Source organism: Drosophila montana, unplaced genomic scaffold (genome assembly GCF_035044405.1).
Source record: "Drosophila montana isolate Dmon_TW-CO22-7 unplaced genomic scaffold, ASM3504440v1 contig_2747_1, whole genome shotgun sequence".
Taxonomy (NCBI): Eukaryota; Metazoa; Arthropoda; class Insecta; order Diptera; family Drosophilidae; genus Drosophila; species Drosophila montana.
The window spans coordinates 482,792-506,890 of NW_026997619.1; the positions used below are offsets into that span (position 1 = coordinate 482,792).

At 38.7% G+C, this 24,099-nt stretch overlaps 3 protein-coding genes across 3 annotated transcripts; 2 read left to right on the forward strand and 1 right to left on the reverse strand.

Moving 5' to 3' along the window:
- The first annotated feature begins 1,237 nt into the window (after positions 1-1,237).
- Positions 1,238-2,620, forward strand: LOC135429942 (transmembrane inner ear expressed protein). The gene is made up of 4 exons (XM_064684444.1): positions 1,238-1,494; positions 1,554-1,706; positions 2,203-2,349; positions 2,468-2,620. Exons 1-3 carry the CDS (start codon positions 1,371-1,373, stop codon positions 2,241-2,243), a joined length of 318 nt encoding a protein of 105 aa, XP_064540514.1. The 5' UTR covers positions 1,238-1,370; the 3' UTR covers positions 2,244-2,349; positions 2,468-2,620.
- A 231-nt stretch (positions 2,621-2,851) lies between these two features.
- Arpc2 (Actin-related protein 2/3 complex, subunit 2) lies at positions 2,852-8,794 on the reverse strand. Its single transcript, XM_064684440.1, has 8 exons — positions 8,059-8,794; positions 5,850-5,943; positions 5,674-5,773; positions 5,426-5,612; positions 5,142-5,362; positions 3,573-3,664; positions 3,393-3,502; positions 2,852-3,323 (listed from the first exon to the last, which is right to left on the reverse strand). Exons 1-8 carry the CDS (start codon positions 8,130-8,132, stop codon positions 3,296-3,298), a joined length of 906 nt encoding a protein of 301 aa, XP_064540510.1. The 5' UTR covers positions 8,133-8,794; the 3' UTR covers positions 2,852-3,295.
- A 134-nt stretch (positions 8,795-8,928) lies between these two features.
- On the forward strand, positions 8,929-10,621 carry LOC135429936 (uncharacterized). Its single transcript, XM_064684436.1, has 2 exons — positions 8,929-9,591; positions 9,651-10,621. Exons 1-2 carry the CDS (start codon positions 9,048-9,050, stop codon positions 10,550-10,552), a joined length of 1,446 nt encoding a protein of 481 aa, XP_064540506.1. The 5' UTR covers positions 8,929-9,047; the 3' UTR covers positions 10,553-10,621.
- The last annotated feature ends 13,478 nt before the right edge of the window (positions 10,622-24,099 follow it).

Consider the following 24,099-nt stretch of genomic DNA (forward strand, 5'->3'; position numbering starts at 1 on the left):
TGGCTCCGCTGCCCCTGCTCCTCCCACTCCCTCCACCCTAAAGCTGGCAAAAAGTCAACAAATTAAATATCTAACAAACGAGCGGGGCGTTTTCTGCTCCTAGCTGTTAGCTCCTCGAGCTGGGTGCGCCCAGCATGTGGCTTCCTTTGTAACTAACCAACAGCATTTTGTCTCCTGTTGGGGTTACGGTCGCTACTTATAAAGTCACTCTCTATCTCTTTCTCCCCCCCCCCCCCTCTCTCTCTCTCTCTCTCTGGTAGCCCTGTTAGTATGCAAAATTGCTGTGTCCTGTTGTGCTGGCATGCGGCTAACCGCGCCCAGTTCTGGTGGGCGTCCGTTGTCCTTTTCACTTCGCATATGCACAAAAGGCCCATATTGTTGGAGAAAATGTCTAGCATTACTAGGAATCACTCAGTTATGGGCTAATCGGGTATATTGGTCTTGAGTGTAGCCTAACTGTTGACATGGTTTTTGAAATTAAACTGGTCACACTGGTTGGAGAGGATTTTAAATGAATTAATGGTTTTTAATACTTTTTACAATCAGGCAAATGGTAAAAACTGTTTAGAAAATGTTGAGTTACTTGTGATAAGAAACTCTTGATGTGTGATCAATTGTCTATTATCCTTTAGGATGAAAACATAACTTTAACTGGTCACACTGTTTTCAAAAAAGCTATATACGAACAAATCCCTCTTTAATCCTTTGATAAATTACACTTTTTAAAATATGAAGAACAAGTTTTGGCATATCTGTTTGGAAAATATTTTAAATTATCTGGCTACACTGTTTTCTAGGACACAAGATGAATGTAAATAATCCCAGTACTTAAAGAATGATGATCAGAATTGGTTAAATCATGAATCACGTAATAAATAATCAAGAATTTTAATCGAATATTATTTAAAAAATTAGATATTCGAATCAAATTCCGATATTAATTGAAAAATGAATTTTCGAAAGAATTTCCGATATTAATTGAAAAATTAGATATTCGAAAATTTCCGATTTAATTGAAAAAGAAAGTTTCCGATTTAATCGAAAAAGAAAGTTTCCGAATACTGATTGATCAAAGTGTTTCCAGGGTATTTGGGAATCTTTCAACATGTTTCCACCTGCCTTATTTGTTATTTTACACTTTTCTTACACATTCCCATACAGGGTGTGCCGCAAGTAGCCCTAGAACAATGGCCAGCTCATTTGTGTATGCTTTTAGCACCCAGTTTAGCCAAAGCATATTGAGTGTGGCTTGGTTCCTGGCCAAGTGAACAGTCCGAATTGGCCAGGCAACGCAGCCGGACGTGAAATTGACGCTTAAATAGGGCACGGGTTCAAGGCTAACAGTAAATACCTGCGCGAAAAAATATAGAATGGACGACGATACCGATATCTTTGACATAGATCCAAAGGAAGCTTGGCTAGAAAAAATCACCATTGGCGGCTTTCGGCGCTGGCACATCATAGCCTCCGTGCTGGGCATACTAATGAGTATTAGTGAGTGTGTTGACGGTATTTATTATTATGAAATTCGAAAAAATACTGGGTATTTGCAGTGATAATGGTCTGCTGCTGCATACGCTTTCGCATACCGCGCACCAAACAGGAAATCGAAGCCGATTATCAACGCAAACAGATAACCAAAAAGTTTCGCGAGAAATTGCAACAGATTAAAAACTCCGAAATGGACGATATGGATCTGCAGAAAGGTACAAAAATGCTATATATAATTATATACAGAGTATCTTTCAGATACGACTTTACGACTCGCAGCTATTTAACGAAATTTGTGTATTACTTTGTACGCGCCCCAGTTTCTTCCGCTGTCACCCAAATGCGAGACCAAGCCCTTTTTTTTGGTTTAGTTTTTTTTTTCCTCTCTCTATCGTAGACTCACGCATGTGTATATACAATATGATTAACGATTCCTCGAGCCTGTCTGAACCTATGCAGTGCACGCTAGTTTTAGCTATAAATACAGTGAAAGCTCGCTAAAGCGAACAGCAAGGGCTACAAGTAATAAAATTAAGCATACTTTTTTTTTTAACTAAAAATATTATATAGAAGTTAAAATAAAATATTCGAAAAGCAAGCAATAGTATTAAGCGTCAATTGGTAGAGCTTTCACTGTATTTATACGATTCGAATGTTTGAACTACAACTATATAAATAACACTCACTTCTGTCACTTTTCTATCATCACAGCACTTGCTTATATCAAATTGGAACAATATGATGATCCCTAGAGCCTTTCTATAAATTTACAAAACGCAAAACAACACCAAAAAAATACGCACTATTGGAATAAATTTGTACTTCTATACTAATCCTATATAAGAAACCACTGCCAATGTAAGTAGGATCTATATATACATATAATTTAATTTTAAATATATCTGATAGTATATACATATATATATTCACCTGCCTATTGCCTGACACGATCCCAATCCGTTCAACTCTCTTGCAGTCTGTGCGCGCATTCAGAGCGACTATCTGAACCTGCAGGCTAGTGTGGAAAGCATGAACGAGAAGCAGAATGTTAAATTTAAGATCTAATCTGTTATACAACTTATATACTTATATATAACATCATGATAATAAAACTAGAGCGCAGTCCACACATTTGATTTATTCATTTTATGTTATATTTTCGCTTTTGGATTGTAATTAGTTTTTCTTTCTTTCTTTTTGTTTTTTTTTGTTGGATTTATTAATGTATCAAAGTTCTTTAAGTAGTTTTTGTTTTTGATTTTTGTGTTTTGTTTTCTCTTTAATTCTCTACACATACAGGCTAGTTGGGTTGTCTGATTTTGGGCAGCATTACGACAATTGCGACATTAACAGATTGGTATTGTTTGCGACATTACTTTTTCACTTAGATTTATTAGGCAATTAGTTTAAAATGTTTCATCTTTTGACAATTCTTTAGTTTTGATATACATATAATGTGTACGCTGACTTTTGGCGCTGACTGTTAACAAATTTTCACGCTGATTCTGTTCCACATATTCTCTGACTCGACAAACACACACAGTCACATACAATTTAAATAACGCATAACTATTTATATTTTCATCATCATTGTTCATTAACTTGCTCCGGCTTAGATTTATCTATTTTGGAATACTTTCTCTTACTTGCATTTACGGTTTGGGTTTATTTTCACCATTTTGTTGTGGAAACATTTGCCAAAATTCTGCGGTTTATCTCTTTTTTTACTTTTCTTTTTTTTTTTAATACACAATTTTATTTTTATATTTTTTATATATAAAAACAACTAATTATACTGAGCGCATCATTCTTTGCGTATGAATGTTCTCCCCCTGCAAATAAAGAGTATTATTATTGTGATTGAGAAAACAAATCTAGTTTAATATATGTATATAACTCACGTTATAGTCTTCTTTTCCGTAGTCTTCGATTCGGGCCTTGCACGGTTTAGCACCTTGAGGAAATCTGAGGTTTTTGCGCGCATGCGCGAATGAATGTACGCCTTTGAACACTGTTATATAAAATCGAAATAGTTTATTATAATGGAAATACCAGCGATAAGAGTCTGATCTGACACTCACCTTAATGTGATAATGCAAATAATCTCGGAACATGTGTATTAAATTGATAGTATTATCCCGTGTCTCCTTGTTGGTATGTCGAGGGAATAGCACTGCAAAGATATAAATTACAGAAAGTTATTAGTTTTTAAAGTTCAGATAAACAGAATAAATCTTTAAGTATAACAATATATAAAAGCTGTACACAAACACAAGTCATCTGTTATAATATGAGAGATTAAACAGGATGCCGTTCGTCTTTTCGTTAGTTTTGGAGCATTTGAGACACAAATTGGAAGATTTGCCTAAAATATGCCACTTTGACTCCACAGAGTATAACAGATAGGATTAACTGTACACAAACACAAGTCATCTGTTTTAATATGAGGGATTAAACAGGATGCCGTTCGTCCAATTATTAATATGGGAGCATTTGAGACACAAATTGGGATATTTTCCCAGAATATGCCACTTTGACTCCACAGAGTATAACAGATTAGATTAACTGTACACAAACACAAGTCATCTGTTTTAATATGAGGGATTAAACAGGATGCCGTTCGTCTTTTGGTTAGTTTTGAAGCATTTGAGACACAAATTGGGAGATTTTCCCACAATATGCCACTTTGACTCCACAGAGTATAACAGATTGGATCAACTGTACACAAACACAAGTCATCTGTTTTAATATGAGGGATTAAACAGGATGCCGTTCGTCTTTTGGTTAGTTTTGGAGTATTTGAGACACAAATTGGGATATTTTCCCAGAATATGCCACTTTGACTCCATGGAGTATAACAGATTGGATCAACTGTACACAAACACAAGTCATCTGTTTTAATATGAGGGATTAAACAGGATGCCGTTCGTCTTTTGGTTAGTTTTGGAGTATTTGAGACACAAATTGGGATAATTTCCCAGAATATGCCACTTTGACTCCACAGAGTATTACAGATTAGAGCAACTGTACACGAACACAAGTCATCTGTTTTAATATGAAGGATTAAACAGGATGCCGTTCATCCAATTATTAATATGGGAGCATTTGAGACACAAATTGGGATATTTTCCCAGAATATGCCACTTTGACTCCACAGAGTATAACAGATTAGATTAACTGTACACAAACACAAGTCATCTGTTTTAATATGAGGGATTAAACAGGATGCCGTTCGTCCATTTATTAATATGGGAGCATTTGAGACACAAATTGGGATATTTTCCCAGAATATGCCACTTTGACTCCATGGAGTATAACAGATTGGATCAACTGTATGCAAACACAAGCCATCTTTTTTGATATGAGGGATTAAACAGGATGCCGTTCGTCTTTTAGTTAGTTTTGGAGCATTTGAGACACAATTGGGATGCGTTCCTAGAGTATGCCACTTTGACTCCGCAGAGTATAACAGATTGGAACAACTGTACACGAAACAAGTAACTGCTTAAATATGAAGAATTAAACAGAATGCCGTTCGTCTATAAAATAGTCTTGGAGCATTTGGGACACAAATCGAAATAGGACTTCAAAATGTGCTACTTTGGCTCCTTAGGGAAAACGATATTTTAGAGATCCAGGGAATCACGTACCGAAAGTAACATATCCAATGTTGTCGCCCACTCTGGCATCGGTGTTAGCCAATTCCAAGGGTGGCTCGCGGTGCGAGAAGAGCACTTGTGGCGCTGTATGGGATGCACGTCGTCCCTCCCTCAATTCCTGCATGAATACCTTGCCAATGACGACATCGTCCTCGTCCCTGAAGATGGTGCTGAACACAACGGTGACGCGATCAGGCTTTGCCTCCACATAGCTGTGGATTAAGATCAAGGTTAATATATAAAACTTTCTAGGTAATTTCTTAAATGGGGCGTACAGCGTCTCATCGTTGCGATAGTTGATGACTGCTCGCTTTTGGGTCTCTTCGCCCTGTTCCTGAAAGTCGAAATATTTCTCGAACACTGAGGCAAAACAATTGCGCTTCAGCAGTCCAATTCTCTTTGCAATCTGCTCCCAATCCGCGGGTATATCATCTAGATTAATAAGTACAGAAACATTGTAACCTGCAAATAAAAGCATAACATTTTATATATAGTTTTATAGCAATTTGATATATATTTTCACCTTCTTCCGTATCGGTCAGCAGACTTCCATATTCCCGTTTCAGCAACTCATCGGCGCCATGTTCCTGCAGCTGTTTGTAGAACTTAAGCGAAATGCTTATCTATAAAATATTGTAAAATATGTTTTGTTAATCAATAGTTAAAATTAAAAGAGAAACAACTCAATCGAACACGCACCCGCACTTTTGTTTTATCACCATTCACATTGGACATATGATATAGCACCCCATCGAAGTCTGCTATTCGTATATCTATCGATTCTGGTTTGAGTCTGCAAAATAATACGCAAAGGAAAAAAAAACACATTAATAAACAGTTTACTTTTTTCCATTCAATATCTTATCGCTCGCATGCCAGCATGATTATAGTACACACAACAGAAATATTGTATGATTAATGAAGCAGGTTTTATATTAAAAAAATAGTGTTAATTAAATTCCTTCCATGTCTACGAACTATATTTAAAATGGTTGTATGTGGTATTAATAAGGATTCTATTCAGGGGAACAAAAAATTTATGGGATAGTGTTCCACGTTTGTTCGACTCCCATTGCGATATTTAAGGCATGAAGAATAGCATTGTATAACAGTTTCAAGCAACTGCTTATATAAAGAGCATTATACACTGTGTTGTTCGATTAACAATTTATATTGGAGTGTATATGAGACATAAATTGCGTGTACGTAAATTTAAATCAATAAAATATAACAGATTAGATTAACTGTACACAAACACAAGTCATCTGTTTTAATATGAGGGATTAAACAGGATGCCGTTCGTCCATTTATTAATATGGGAGCATTTGAGACACAAATAAGGTGAAAGTCCCAAAATATGCCACTTTGACTCCATAGAGTATAACAGATTGGATTAACTGTACACAAACACAAGTCATCTGTTTTAATATGAGGGATTAAACAGGATGCCGTTCGTCCATTTATTAATATGGGAGCATTTGAGACACAAATTAGGTTAAAGTCCCAAAATATGCCACTTTGACTCACAGAGTATAACAGATTGGAGCAACTGTACACGAACACAAGTCATCTGTTTTAATATGAGGGATTAAACAGGATGCCGTTCGTCCAATTATTAATATGGGAGCATTTGAGACACAAATTGGGATATTTTCCCACAATATGCCACTTTGACTCCATGGAGTATAACAGATTGGAGCAACTGTACACAAACACAAGTCATCTGTTTTAATATGAGGTATTAAACAGGATGCCGTTCGTCTATTTATTAATATGGGAGCATTTGAGACACAACTTAGGTTAAAGTCCCAAAATATGCCACTTTTACTCCACAGAGTATAAAAGATTGGATTAACTGTACACAAACACAAGTCATCTGTTTTAATATGAGGGATTAAACAGGATGCCGTTCGTCCATTTATTAATATGGGAGCATTTGAGACACAAATTGGGATATTTTCCCACAATATGCCACTTTGACTCCACAGAGTATAACAGATTGGATCAACTGTACACAAACACAAGTCATCTGTTTTAATATGAGGTATTAAACAGGATGCCGTTCGTCTATTTATTAATATGGGAGCATTTGAGACACAACTTAGGTTAAAGTCCCAAAATATGCCACTTTGACTCCACAGAGTATAACAGATTGGATAAACTGTACACAAACACAAGTCATCTGTTTTAATATGAGGGATTAAACAGGATGCCGTTCGTCCACCTATTAATATGGGAGCATTTGAGACACAAATTAGGTGAAAGGCCCAAAATATGCCACTTTGACTCCACAGAGTATTACAGATTTGATAAACTGTACACAAACACAAGTCATCTGTTTTAATATGAAGGATTAAACAGGATGCCGTTCGTCCATTTATTAATATGGGAGCATTTGAGACACAAATCGGGATTAATCCCGGAATATGCCACTTTGGCTCCATCGAGTAGTTTGTTGTGCTTTGGCAGCCGGCGCCCAAAAAGGCATTTCTGTGATTGCGACGATGACTCAAGTGCATTTCTGTTCTGTGTGTGTGTGTGTGTGCGAGAGGTTTATGACATATAACTGAGCTGGGGATATTGCACAATGATGCGATAAATGACTTAACAAATGCTGCGCGGGCGGCCATGGGAGAAGGGGGAGAATACACAAACACTACTCACACGCACACATTGACATACACACACCAAGGCGTATGATTAGAATGCATGCGTGTACTCCAAGTTTGAACTACACCCGATTTGTAAGGCTCCGCTAACGGCATGTGTGTGTGTTATACTGATAATCGCAACGAAAATTGATAACAAGGGCCAACGCAAGAGAAAAGATAAAAATAAAATAAAAAATGGGGGCAATTTAACAGTTAGAGCGAATGAGACAGCGCAGAAGTGAAAGAAGAAGACTTACCCAGCCTGTGCATTGCGGTATTTGACCAGGAGCGTTTCCTCAATAATGCGATTATTGATTTCCAGCAATATCATCTTGACTTAATGTGTTTGATTTTTTCTTTACTAAGTCGATTTCAAATATAAATGTGCCTAATTTGAAAATAACCAAAAGCGATGACAAATTTATGACGTTGCCTTTGCCGCTCCGGTTGTGAATGCGGCGCTCTTTCGTGCGGTAACTGTTTCTTTGCTGCTGCTGCTTCTGCTGCCGTTGTCGCAGTCGCTGCTTCTGCTGCTGCGAATGCGTTTGTGTTGGTGTGAGAGTCGGCTACTTATTATGGGGGAGATTGCTGGACTGACTGCTCCAACTCACCAACACACGGGCATTCGTACATGCATACATATGAGTAAAAAAGAAATATACACACACGCGCGTTGACTGTGCTTTTCGCTGTCCCCTTGGTTTGTATGCGTGTGTGTATCGTATTTAATGAATCAACAACAAAAAATGGGCGCAGCGTTTGCTGTTTTTGTGCCCGTACGTTGATGTCGGCTTTTTTTGGCTGATCTCCGAACACACACTTGCAAATTCCAACACACACACACACACACAAGCCGACACACCAACACTCACGCTCGTTGGTCTAGCAATTTTGTTGCAATTTTCACTCTTCAGTTGCCGTGTGTGTTGTGCAGTTTGTTGTCCACTGCTGCTTTCTATTCACTTAGTGCATTTATTTATATTTATTTGTTATAAAAATAGCAGAAATATGCAATACGCGTATCCATGTGGCCAGGTACTTGGTACTTGTGTGTGGCCAGCTATCACGATTTTACTTCATAGCGCTGGAAGTATCGGCATTACATGAATAAAGGCCGTGATGCATTTAATATCGATTACCAGTTGCAGCCCTGGTTAAAGCAGAGTTGTTTTCTTACGAGCAAAATAGTAAATAAATAAAAGCAGTTTTTTTAATTTGTTTATGCTTTTTACCTAATAACAAACAAATGAACGACGTAGAGTTAATTAGATTGATAGAAAAATATCCGATACTCTACGACAAGGACAGTGCGCGCAGTGCCAAAAATGCGGCCAACAAGGACGCAGCCTGGAAAACCATATCAATAAAAATGGGCGCCAGCGAACGGGCCTGCATTACGCGCTGGAAGAGCATACGCGATCGGTTTGGCAAGGAGTTTCGCCGGTTCCAGGAGAACCCGGACAGCCCCACCTACTGGGACATGTTTCCGCGCCTGCTCTTCCTCAAGGATCACTACAAACACGGTTTGGTGAAGCACGAGAGTCTCGATGGCATGAAATTCGAGCCCAGGCACAGGAAGCCGCGCCGCATCCGCCCCGAGGAGCAGGAGAAGAAACAGCGCGACGAGGATTACGAGGGTGATCCCGGGGATATTGAGCTGTGCCAACAGCTCATCGAGCTGGTCAAACTGCATCCGGTGCTCTACGACAGACACAAAATACGCATTTCCAAAAATCTGTCGGCCAAAAACGAAGCCTGGCGCGCCATCTCCGAGAGCCTGAGTGTGTCCGGTAAGCTAAACAGGATTATCATGAGCTTCCATATATAAAAATAAGTATTTGATTTTTAGAGGAACTGTGCTACAATCGCTGGAAGAAGCTGCGCGATCGTTTCGCCCGCGAATATCGCAATAATCAAATAAATCCGGCGGCGCCCATCACCTGGCGATATTTCAACGATCTGCTCTTTCTGGGCCGGCATTTCCGCAAGGGCGTGCCCTTGATAATTGAGAATATCAAGAAACGCGGCCGGCCGCCGAAAACCTCGCAAAACTGCCAGGCGAAGCAGACAATCAACAGCCTTAGCCCGGCGGCGGGCGAGCATATCTGGGGCGCGGACTATCCGTACAGCACGGACAACGACAACGACAACGATGAGCTGGAGGATGAGCTGCAGTACGAGGATCAGCATGATTTCGAGGTGATCAGCGAAGCGGAACAGAAGGCGCATATGGACTATGTGCAAATGGAAATGCCGCTCGAAGAGCATGAGCTGGCACAGCATGAATTATTGGAAGCACACACAGAATCTCTAGAGGCTCAGCAGGCCAGCTCCATGCCTGTCATGCTGGAGGACGAGGAGGAGGAGCAGGAGCAGGAAGAGGACGAAGAGGAGGAGAACCTTACGGAAGAAATTACGGGCGATTCATCAACTTTGATGGAGAGCATCCTGGCGGACGATCAACTTGTGCCCAGCGCCGAGAAGCTAATGGGCACCGTCATCTCCAATATGGAGACTGTGCTGCAGCAGTCCAAGGATTGCCTGCAGGCGCTGCAGCAGGCGGTCAACGCGCCGGCGCAGACAACAGTCGCAAGCTTGTTGAGCAAAGTGCAAATGCTGCTCGATGGCTTGGGCCCGGAGCAGCGACGGCAGGCGGAACGGAAAATTGTGCATTTTCTATGCGAATGCCAAATAAAAACGCTGGACGGACAGGAAATTGAGGATGTGGCGCCGTGTCACATATTCAGTTGATTTAAGTATAAGGTGATGATGATCAAAAACAAGTGTTCCAAATTGTATTTGAAATAAATGCATTATAATATAGAGTAGTTCTCTTTCCTTATTATTGAATTTTATGCGCAGTGTTTAAATTTAAAACTCGCAACTATCGATAGCGTAGCGCGCGCAACTATCGCTTGTGCATGTTATGCGCTCATATACGCCAGATGGCGCTTGAGTGTCATTTTTTGAAAGGCACGTTACAAACAGATGCCAAAAGAGCTAAAAACCAAATACGCCCACATTGGGCATCAATTATTGCAATTAATAACGCACACATGTTGAAAGCAGAACAACAACAACAACAACAAATGTAAACAAATCGCTGGCATGCATTTAGTTTTTGTCTGTAAATTTGTGGTTAACCACTTGATCAAATAGTTGCCATGCTCGATTCATACAGTGCAGTCTGCCTGGCCCTGTTGTTGTGCGTCAAAGAGCCGCCAAAATATAACGAATTATTAAAATAATAAACTTTGCGCCCAAAGCGCTTTTAAAGTGTCTGTTTAGAAGCGCTGTGTGCGTGTGTGCGTGTGTCTGTGTGTTGCGGCTGTGCGCCTTTTGTTTTAGCGCGTCATAAACTAATTTTATACAAATAAACGACGTGGACGTCGGCAACGTTTGAAGTTATGCGGATTTGTATCGCGGGATTTGTTATGGAATGCGCGCAACGGTGATTCCTTGTACACACACAGACACACATATACACACATGCATATGTGTAGGAGCGTGTGAGTGTGCGTGCGCGCCATGTTTTTGTGACACCTGCAGCTCTCATGGATAAAGTGTCGTTGTGTTGGGTTTTGGTAAATATTATAGCGCGCTGCCATTAGCGCAGTCAACGTTAACGCCGACTGCGCTTTGATAGTTTTACGAGGTGATGGCTGCTGTCGCACACAGACACGCACACACACACGCAGCAACTCTCTCACTCTCTCTCTCTCTCTCTCTCTCTCTCTCTCTCTCTCTCCTTTTACCCGTAAGCATTATGGGAGTTATTTATTTGCATGCATTTGTCTGCCGCTTTAAGCTTTGCACTTAAAGCTCAAATGTAAATGCTCTGCACAGTTAAAGTTCACGTTACCCATGACATGCGTATGCGTGTGTGTGTGTGTGTGTGGGACAGCTACATACTTTGGGCCCGCAGATGAATCATTTGTTGCCTGTCAGTGGGCACATCATTGGAGTCTAGCGGCTCATCAATCACAGTCCGAATTACTAGCTCAGGCCGTCTCTTTCGCACGCATGCCGCAGCAAATGTTTCAACCCTAACCTAGTGCACACTGCTTACAATCTATTTACGTCTGGCATTTGCAATTGTCTATGCGCGAAATTTGTATAATTGCCAATTGCCACGGATTTACTCAATTGCCGCAGTGGGGCGACGGCCAAAATAAAAAAATCAAAAATTATTATGCAGCAATGTGTGCCAAATTAATTGCAAACTTTTGTTTTGTTTTCACGCACACACACATGTGCCGTATCTATGTATGCATGTTTGCAGCACGCAGCTAATGCTTTTAGCAATGCTCGAGGGGCAGCTATAGATACCAAACACATGTATTTATATAATATACTATGTGTGCGCATATACATACATATGTATGTACATCCAAATATAACAATAAATCCAAACAGAACAAAACACTCGACGCTTGCATTGTGCGGCATATTCAAATTGTCTGTAAATTTGACATGTCTCTGCTTCAATGTGTGTGTGTTAGTTTGTGTGTGTCTGCGTGTGTGTGTGTGTGTGCAAATCTCCGCATTGTTTTTGGCATATGCATGCCATGCATTTCAATAAATACCTAGGCATGTCTGTGTGTGCGCGTGTGTGTGTGTGTGTGTGTGGGGCGAGGGCAGCGGCATGAATACATTTTCAAGTTTTGAATGAGCTGCTGATGCGCTTGAGAAATATCTTGTAAATTACTTGTAAGGCTAAGGTAGAGATAAGGCAGGGGGCGGGGGTTAATTTTCGTGATAAATAATAAGCGTGATATGCAGTTTTGGCTTGTGAGGAAAATGTGTACTTTAAGTTGGTTGCAGCTCTGTCGATTGATGCGAATTGATTTGATTGATTGCTAATAGTAGGATTCCGCACGATTTCTAAAAGATATAATATTCGAAAATCGACGGAATTTATCTGAGATATTCCAAAAAAAAGCTCCAAAAAGTTTTGATTTTTGAACCGAACCCGAACGTTTGGTTGAGTTGAGTCAAAATTTAGATTTTATTTTTTTTTGATGCCAGTCGATATTACTAATCCTTACGAGTCCAAAATAGTATAAATTTTCAAAATCGGACATTATTTGACCGAGATATTTCAAAAAAATCATCAAAAAAGGTTGACTTAACAAACGAATCGTTTTTTGGTCAACAACTTTTTTAACCCATCGATTCGAATTTGGTTGAATGCCAATTGATAGTATGGATCCGTACGAATTCAAAAAGGTATAACATCTCAAAATCAGACAATATTTACAATTATATTACAAAAAAATCATCAAAAAAGTTTTGATTTTCGAACCGACCCAGATTTTGAAAAAAAGTGTTGTAACCTCTTGCTTTTTGGACGATTTGATCAAAATTTAGATTTTAATTTTTTTAATGCCAATCTATAGTACTGATCCTTACGAGTCCAATATTGTATATAATTCGGAAATCGGACAGTATTTGGCCGAGATATTTCTAAAAGTATCGGTATCGCCTTTTTATCGCCTTTCTATCTTCCAATTTAATTGCTTGATTTAGGCTTTAGAGTATTTATATATATATTAAGAGATATGACTGTTTTTGCCTGGAAGATAAGAAGGCGATACTTCGAATTACTTTTGCATATTGTTGGCTATATCGCCTTTTTATCGCTTTCCTACCTTCGCAATTATATTTGCTAAACTTTTGTGAGATTTCTTTGGGGGAATTGGCAATGTGTTTTGCCTGAGAGACTTTGGTAAGGGTTTGGCGACACCATAATAGTGTATCGTCTGGGTGATAAGAATTCGATAAGTGGGCGATATACAATTTAGATTACTATTTCCATTTCTTTTTAGCATTAAGGTTAAAAAAGCTCGCTCTCTTTGAGCTCTCGTTGGATGAATAATGGATTATAATAATTATCGCCCAACTGTCGCTTAAGAAGATAAAAGAGCGATACGAAGTCTATTTCTCTACGGTGTAGCCATTATTTCTTTCGGCTGAAGCACTTTTGATTACTTTAAGTATGTTGTTTTTAATAATTTGCTGCAACTTTAGGCTCGACCCTCGCTTAGGTTGCAGGCAACAGCACGTGCCACGTCACGTTGTATGCAATGTTGCCACTTACGGGTTATGCGTGGCCGTCCCACTCCTGCCCGCCCCCCGCCCCCCCCGTTGTAGGCTCGCTGCCAAGCTCGCTGCATTGCAGCAACATTTTGTTTTATAGTCAATGCCAGTTCGGCCAACCTTTTGAGGACATGCTCTGCATTTTGCATGGCCGCAAAAAAAAAAATCAAAAAATGAAAGAAAAAAAAATAATTGGGTTGCAAACAATTTGCAATAAAATTGCAACCAGCGGCAAATGCCATCAACAACAAATGACCGCACCGAGAACCCAGAGACATAAACGAGCTACTGCGCTGCGAGACCTACTATCTCCGAGCTTGTCCAGCCACTGAGTGGCTGCTGCTGCTCCTCCTCCTCCTCCTCCTCCTCCTCCTCGTGCCACTCATCCTGCCATACAACTGCAGCCGAGGTTCGAGCTTTGAACTTTGGCGCCATTTGGCTGACCGGCCAGTGGAGCGCATCAATTTTTAGCTTTGTTACTTACAAAAGAGTGGGTCGGGGAAGGCCGGCGGGGAGGAGGGGGGGAGCTGGCGGAGCTGCTGGCGGAGCACGGCAGCAATGACCTACAAAGCGTTTACAATTTACGACTTTTATGGCGCAATGAACGAAGACAAACGCCAGCCAAAAGATGCCAGCCGGCTAGGGGCGAGGGGAGAGGGCAGAGTGTGAAGGCGCGGGGTAGAGTGGGAGGGGGAGAACTAGTCAAAGGTGGCCCATATCCTGGCTGGCAGCCGTCTGGTGTCCAACATTAAATGTCGGCTTGTGCCAAGCTGTTTAATTGCGCTTGTGTGCAATTATATAAAAGTAAATGGAAGTGCACTTGCCGTCAATTAACTCACATGGCCCGAGGGAGAGGGGAAGTGGGGGAGGGGGGGGGGCGAAAGGGGAAGGAATATGGCTAGTCAACTGTGCGTATGCGTAATGTGTCGGGTCGTTTCGCTGCTAATCATCGCCAGAATCATCAACAGCGCGACGCGTCAACGCCTGACAAGGGGCCAAGGCGTTCACACGGCTGTCACACACACACACACACACACACAACAATACACACACACACAACAATACACACAGACACACACAGTCAAACACACACACAATGGGAGAGCAAAAGCTATTAATAAATTAAAAATATGCTATCGAAGTGCGAGGGGCAGATGATAAGTTATAAATAAATAAGAGATAAATGGTTAAATATGTTTAATTCATTTATGCCAAAATCAGATCTTATTGTAGCTATCGATAAATATCGATGGATGGGGTTTATTGTTAAACTATCGATTACAGTAAAAAGTCAGAAGAAAGAGATTTGATTAAGACGAAAGCTAGTTTTCATAGCATGAATAGCTAAAAGTCATGACAAATTTATTTAGGCTACACACACAATCAACTGTTGTTGCCGCCTATCGAAAGTAATCGACCAGTTCGACCAGTTCCAATATATGTTAATGCGGTTTAATAAAATTAAATAAATAGATAAATATGTTTATATCTTTTATGACTAACTCAGTTCGTACTGTAGACATCAATGGGTATCGATAGTTAATGTTTATTGAAACCTATCGATATCAGTAAAAGTTATAAAATATAATAGGTACGATTAAAACTAAGGCTAGTGAAGCTATCTTCTTATCAAAACAAGCTCTTGCTTAGGCTTCAATCCGAATCAAATTTTTGTCTATCGATGTAATTTCATAATTTATTATGTGGTCAGTAGATTTGGGCTGCCTATCGATAGTATCGAAAGAGTGTCAAACATGTATCTATGCTATCGATGGCTGTAGAGTTGCATAAAGATATTTAATATAAATGTAGTTCTACTTAAACTCAGCTGATCATATGAAATGTTGCATGAAACTAAGTTGGAAATATTGTGGTTCCACTATCATGTCAAATATTTACCAAGTGGCTAAACTGCCTGCTAAGTAGCTTGTTAGCATGCTAATGAACTGTGAGCAGCAGCAAACGCGAATGACTCCTGAATATTTCGAAACGTCCCTCAGAAATATAAAATAGTTTGCCTTTGTGCTAGCTGTGTTCTGTATAGCATTTATATGCCTGTGCGAGTTTTACGATTCACAATTACTTTGCCTTTTTGGCAAGAAATTTTGCCCTCTTTTTTTGTCTATTTTTTGCTCGCGTTCATTCTACTTTTAATGCTCTGTTCGTGAAGGGAAAGAGGGCATATTGCGGGTTCAGTTGTCTGTACAAGCGGCAATATATGTTCGTCCCACACAAGGTGTTGAAAGTTTTTAAGCATGCCCACAAAGGGGCGGGTGAGCTGAAGGAATCTAATAGACCTGCCAGAGTTTTTGAGCTAGAGACACTTAATTCTGCAGGTAAAGATGGGGCTATTGAAATTTTAAAAGTCGCTGGTTCGAGCACTTGAATTTGTGATCAGATATTCAGTTCATTGCGCAACTCAAGCGAGGGTTCAAACCCTTGACCTTGTGGTCTAGCGATTAGCCCTAGGCGCAACTCAAGCGACTCGATATGAAAATTGTGAATAGAGTATTGGGCAGTCGTTGCCAATCGCTTGCAATGTACCTACGTTGAGCAATTCGTCGTCGACGCGGCGTCTGCTTTTGTGTCTGCGTTAGCGTCTGGTTCGCAGCCCCCTCAACCCCCGCGCTGCCCCTTGTGCCGCTCAAAAGTCAGGAGCAGTAGCAGGCATTTATGGAGCTATATCTGATCGAAGTATTTGTCTGATTTTATTGGCTCTCGCCGGCATAGATCTCGATCAGCTACTGCTCTGTGGCCAGATATCGTGCATTGCTCATACGCAGCGTGGCACTTAGGAAGGCGCGAAATCAAACAGACAGCAAATTAGCGCTACAAAATTTCCTTTTATTGATTCGCAAATGTAGTACAATTTTTTAAGCACGCCAAATTAATGAAAGATTATAAATTCCATTTGGCGAAAAGCTGGGAAAAAACGCGAGAGAACAACAGAAAAAATGATTGCCTGAAATCTGATTAATATTTAAAAATAATTTGTTAGCCATTTGCTTTTGCGAGCACTTGAAATGTGTTTTTTGTATTTTATATTTAATGTGAATTTATGTATATTTTGCTTCTTCTTGCACACACTCCCCCACCAACAACCCGCCTGCCCCTGTCGCAGCATGTTTTTGATGGCAAATGGACAGTTGGCCATTAAATGGAGCGTGTCCTTGCCCCTGCACGCCGCCAGCGAGTTGCGTTTGCTTTTTATACCCTGTTGCCATAAAATGCGCCAAGTGGGTATAATAAAGTTGGGGAAATGTGTTGTAGCAAAAGGTAGCTTTAACTTTATAACGTAAGCATTTACACAAAAGAGTCTATTTCTTGTACTTTATGCTTGGGATAGAATTCATGTGGTTGTTTAAGACCGTGGTAGGTCACCAAGGCAGCTCGTAGATTTTAATAATAGTCTATATCCGCTTTACAATATAGATGACTATTTCAAGGGGCTTAAGCATGGATTAGAAGTAGCTTACAAAAGAGCAGGGATAATGTTAGATATGGCAAACATTAAACCAAAATCAATTTATGACAAAAATGTTAAAAGGGTTCAAAGTAGAGATAGGAGATTTAGTTTTGCTCCAGAATGACACAGGCCAGGCGTTAGAAAATAAATAGTCAGGGCCCTTTAAGGTTGAGCATATAAATGTAGAAAGGGATAATATTACAATAATATACTATAATATTAACAAACAGTAAACAAACGAAACTTAAGACACAGTTCATAAAGATCAACCTAATCAGATTCAGAAAAGTTACACGAAAAAAGAAAATATGAAAATATAAATGTATATGAAAGTTCATTAATAAATTATATATAATAAAGAATATATATTAAAATATCAGTATAAACCATTCTTGATTTGAAATCTTTCCATTAATTTTACCAAAAAAAAAAAAAAAAGCATACAAAGACTTGGATTAAGTACCAAATACTTATAACAAGAATATTTACTCTTTAAATTAATATTTAATCTTAATAAAAGTTAATTTTCTTAATTAAATATTCGAATCTTGTATTTAAGAACGAAATTCCGAACTTGGATTTGCTGATGGTATTTATCCCTTTTAAAAGAATATTCATAAAGATTTTCAATTTAATTGAGTAAAACTTCTTAATTTATTCTCTGAGTCTTAAAGTATCAGGGATAAGGCTTCTATTTATATATCTTACAATTTTATTTAGCTTTTATATTTAAAGTGTTGTATTTTTCTATTCTAATAAATATATTGGCTTTTTTTAAAAATATAAAAAAAAATGTATAAATAAACCCGCACGTTAACCGAATAAGCTGAAAATTGCATTACAAGTAAATGCACAATTTATTCCGGAGAATATTTATATAGGAATATGTATAGAATATATTCCATAGCCACAGGGTATATCGTTTTCTAAATTCCTTGACAAGAACTATTCTAATATTTTGTTTTTTTTTTTGCTCATTCCGAGTTTGAGATGCGCGTTAATGCGCGTCGTGTTTCAGTTTTTGGCTTGATTTACATTTGTTTCATTAGTGTTAATTTTGTTCGACATCTTGTCCATTTGGTTGATCGAAAACATTTGGTTTCGATTTGCGCATAATTAACTTTTTGCATACATGTGTGTGCGTGTGTGTGTGTGTGTGTGTGTTTCACAATAATCTAGAATATTATTATTTATTTTGTGTATGCATTTGTGTTGATTAGAAGCTCTGAACCTTTTCGTTTTCACTTGAATGCATAATTTTGCAATGCTCGAACTGTTGATGCAATTAATTGAAATAATGTTATTTTGGTCTCAAATTGCATTGCGAGTCGCTGGTAAGCGGAATTTGCGGCCATTCTGTTGTCAATTTAATGACAAAATAAAGTCCATTTATTGCCATTGTGGCTGCCGTGCCCGATAAGCGCATTAAACATGCCTCCGCCAACTAATAATGCCAAAAATAATATGCTAGCACAACAATGTGCAGCAAATAAAAGTCTATATATATATATATCTATACATATACATATATAATGTGTATAGAGCAGCTGAAAGATGTCTTTGTTTACGGTCAAAGTTCATGCGCGGTCAGCGAGCCACAATAAAGCTTTGCGCTTTATTGTTAAAACATTGCAGAAAAATGTTAAAAGGTTTCATTTTTTTTGTGGCTTTGTTTTTGAATGCTGGAATGGTATTGTGGAAAACTAATTGGAAAACATTTATAAGAATATAGCTATAATCAAATATATATATATGCATTTTATTATATTAGATATATTTTTTTGTTGAAAATAACTTGGAAAATATTTATAAGAGTAGAAGTATATACATAATATATATACGTAAAAGTATATATGAGAGCTTTTATAAAATATATTTATGAATTTATTATTTATTTTATAGTTTTATTTATTTATTAAAGTTTTTATACGTAAAAGTATATATGACAGCTTTTATAAAATATATTTATGAATTTATTATTTATTTTATAGTTTTATTTATTTATTAAAGTTTTTAGACCAAACCTATAAAGCACTTATTAACTGTCTAGTAGATCAAGCTCTGTTCTTCAGTCTGTCTGCCAATTATGTCAATCTCTATAAAGAGATATATATATGTCTAAAATTTTTGTTATATAGCATAATTTTCTACTATTATGTACCCTATTTTTCTTTAAGCCACAAATATCAGTTCCCAATTCGAATTTTTCAGCTTTTCTTGGCGTTTATAAAACTAAATACTCCACCAAGTTTTCCTTTTAAATAATGAGGACGGAAGGACGGACGGAAAAGCTGAAGAGTGGACATGGCTAGATCGACTCGGCTATTGATGCTGATCAAGAATATATACACTCTATGGGGTCTGAGATGCTTCCTTCTGCCTGTCACATACATTTGCACAGACGCATTATACCCTTTCTATCCATTTTCAATGGGTTCGGGGTTTTAAGAAAAACCTATGTCCCCTTCGTACATTTGTCCTTGCACAGTCCTTCTTTCGATGCTTTCTCCACCTCTTCATAAAAACCAACAGCCATCGCCAAAATAAATATGCAAAAATGTTGCGCACAATAAACGCCAAGCGGCAGCAGCGCGACGGCAGCAAATTAGTGCGCTACACACACATACACACAGATACACACACACACACATACACACAGATACACACACGCACACAGACAGCATGTATAAGGCGTTTCTTTTTCCCGCAAAAGTTGGCAACAAATTTGCGCGCCGCTTCTCGAGTGGCCTTTCCCCCCACTCAATGGCCACATATATCTTTGCGCCTTTCTCTGCGCTTCTCAGGCCGCGCACCTTCACTTCTCGGGCGAAATACTCAAGTGCGGCTCGCACTCGACAATATTTGGCGTTCATTGAACATTTGCGTGCCATCATTTTCAGCTGAGTTTGTAATTTTTGGCTCAACATCTATCCCATATACGTGTGTATTCTGTGTGCGTGTGTGTGTGTGTGCCTGTGTGTGTGTGTATCAACTCGCAATGCAAAATAAAATATTCAATAATAGTCGATGCCTTGACCAAGCAGCATATGCCCAGTGCCGCAGCGTGTTTTTATCTTTATTTCGTTGGGCTTGGTTTTCTTGTTTCTTTTTCAGATTTATAACACTTGAGATGAGTTATAAATTGTTTGAGTCTGGCGAAAATGACAGTCAATATAAACTGGCACGATTTTCAAAGTAGTGAATGTGTATGAAATGTGTACATTAAATGGAATGTAAAACAAAATTTTAGTTTTAACTTTTTCTAGAGTGATGTATAAGAATAAAATAGCTCTGATAAATGTATATAATATTATGGATAAGAATAAATAGAATGGAATTAGAATAAATATCATATTATATATTTAGTGCAGGTTGTCAGAAAGAAAAGCAAATTTTTTAAAAAAAACTGTACAGCATTTTTTTAAAATCAAATTTTTTAAATTGTGTCTAATAATACAATTTTTTTAAATAGTATTAATAATATTATAGATGCAAGTATCACGTATTTATGCCATGTTTTCAGGTAAAACATGAAATTTTTAAAAAATACTATACAAAGTTTCAAACTTGAAAACTTTGAAAAAGAAAATTCCATAAGGGACTTAAAAATTTCATATTTAAAAACAGATAAGAACAAAAAATATTCAAAAATAAAAACTTTACGTCCAAAGCATCTGACGCATTAAACAAATTATTTCAATGCTCGACATTATTTCCAATTCTGAAAAAGTAATCAATATATCTCTGAGGAAAATAATTTTGAATTTCTTTAAATATTATTAAATATTTACTTGTCTAATTTTAAACTATTTTCAAGAATAATATTATTGTCTAATTAATTCGCTTCCTGATTTCGTTATGGTTATGGCAAATATCTATTCACCAGGCACAAACGGCCAATTGCCAATTGCCAATTGCCTCGTGTTTTTTTGTTTATGCACAAAAATGTTGTAGTTGCTTTTCGCAGAGATAAGTTGGCTCGCAGTCTAATTATTTAATAAACACACGTTCATGATTGGCAGCTGATTCAGCCGAAAAAAAATGGCTTAAAATATATTTATGATAGCCATTCGGATAATAATGAGTAATATTCCTTTAATCTTTTGATTTGTTGCAATCGTTACGTGTGCGTCAAGTAATAGAATTTATTTATTTTCTTTTTAGTGGTCAATGCGTCGTATACGCAATATGCGCCATTAATTTGCAAGTAATTAAAATGCCTGCGAAATAGCTGCAGTATAATGAACACAGCGTCTAATTTGTTGCTGCACATTTAGTTTGCCATTCGCTTGCCAACGATTTAAACAAAAATCGCACAGCAGAAGACAAGCCCCGAAAGAAAAACTATCAAAAAAAAAAGAGCAAAAGAAAAGCGCGAGAAAATTCAAAGCGCTCGTCGCGCTGTGTCAATTGCGTCATGCTGCAATTTGGCTGTGGGAAAAACTGTGCCAAGTTTTCAAACATAAATAAAAGTTATATAAAAATAGGTACACACACACACACATGTGTGTGCATATATCATGCACAGTCGTTCATCAGCTGCAACAATTAATGCCAAAGCCACTAGATGTAATTTTGCAAATCGAGTTTAAAAATAATCATTTAATTTAATTTCTAATGAAAAGTGAATTAGCGGCAAGCTAGCGCAGTTGGGCAAGGGGCAGGGGGGGGGGGCGGTATTAGCTACTGGCCGGGTGAGGGGGGGGGGGGTAGGGTAGGTGAATTGGCTACTTAATGTAGAATGTGCTCTCAAGCATTTGGCAGTAATTGCTCGAGAGAAAAATGTCATAATTAGCGCACTGCCAAAGTCAAGTACGACAAAAATGAAATCCCAAAAAAAAAGAGCAACAATTGAAATGACAAACACAAAAAACATTTCTCAACAAAAGCCATTTCAGCTACAACGAAACTTTTATACACTAGCAATTAAATTAATTTCACATAACACAAAGCAGTAAAACATGTGGAAAGTTGCAGTTGAAAAGGTAAAAGACTGGAAGAGGATTACCTGTCCACATTTGTACATACTCTACATTTGGTGAGAGGAATTTATGTATATAACTGTCTGATTGACGGACTGACTGATTGGCTAACTGACTGACTGACTGAGGGATCGACTAACGGACTGACTGACTGATTGAGTGACGGACTGACTGACTGATTGTTGGACTGACTGACTGAGTGACGGACTGACTGTCTTACGGACTGACTGACTGATTGAGAGACTAACTAATTGAGTGACTGACTGACTGACTGAGTGACGGACTGACTGACTGACTGATTGAGTAACCGACTGACTGATTGACTGACTGAACGATCGACTAATTGAGTGACGGACTAGTTGACTGACTGACTGATTGACTGATTGAGTGACTGAATGATTGACTGACTGAGTGACTGAATGACTAACTGACTGATTGACTGACTGACTCACTGAATAACTGACTGATTGACTGACTAATTAACTGATTGACAGCCTGAATGATTGACTAACTAACTTACTGATTGACTGACTGATTGTCCTGACTGATCGACTGACGGACGCAACGCCTTTCAAATATAAAAACTAAGAACTATTTTAGAATATTGCTCAGCGCTGCCAAATATCGAATGACTAACAAGCTGGCAATATTTTTATTTTATCTTTTACCCAGCTGGCAGAAAATTAACAATATAAGCAAGGTGGCAGCGCTGTAATACTATAAGCTTACATTGGAATATATTTAATGATTTGCAGGGTGGCAACGCTGTAATGCGATACACTTGTTAAAATATTCAAAGAGCCAAGTTATTTTTTTTATATTTAAATTGACAGGTTAGCGAGACGAGGAATCAGGTTGATCTTCTTTCTGAGAATATCCTATATATATTGATTCTTAACTATTCTATATAATTTAGTTAGTTAACTGACAAACAACTCCAAATACTGCCTATGCCCCATTTTACGGTAGGGCATAAAAAACACTTAAGAGCAAAGTTTTCAATTGTCGCACTGTTTTAGCTGCCTTCAGCTCCCTGTTGCCGCCGATAGCCACTTTGGCTGACTGACTTCAGTCGCTCTAGTATCTATCTAGTATCATTCAATGCCATCCCTTTCCCCGCTACCCCCTTTGAGCAACCCAGAACTAGGCACCCCCCGTTGTGTGTTAATTACCTACGCCCGTCACTGCGGCCAGCGGAAGTGCATCAGCGAGGACAACGACAACGACAACGGCGACTACAACAACATGGCACGTTTGTATTTATTATTAATAATTATTTCGCAAAACAGCAACGGGGCGGGTAGAGGCAAACATAGACAAAGAAAGAGACAGGGATAGAGACAGGGACAGGGACAGGGACTGGGACAGTGGCATGCATCATATTTACATGACTGCACAGTGCGGTCCCTCCACACGTCGGATGTTGCCAACACTTGGCTTTGTGTGTGTGCGAAGCGGGAGGTGAGTTGCCGTTGAGGGTGTGGTGGGTGCGCATTCATGTCCGGACATCGGACATCGGGCCACGGGCAACGGGCACCCGACAACCGACGATTTTGACGCAAATCGAATCTGCCAACTGCTCGACCGGTTTGTTGCTCCCCTGACTTGTGGCATCATCATTTCTGGCTGTTGTTGTTGTTGTTGTTGTAACGGCTGCTTGTCAACAGGAAGAGACACACCGAACCTTTTTGGCCAACATATTTGCATAGACAATATATTGCTGGTGGGGCAAAAAGCCAACTCGTTGATTT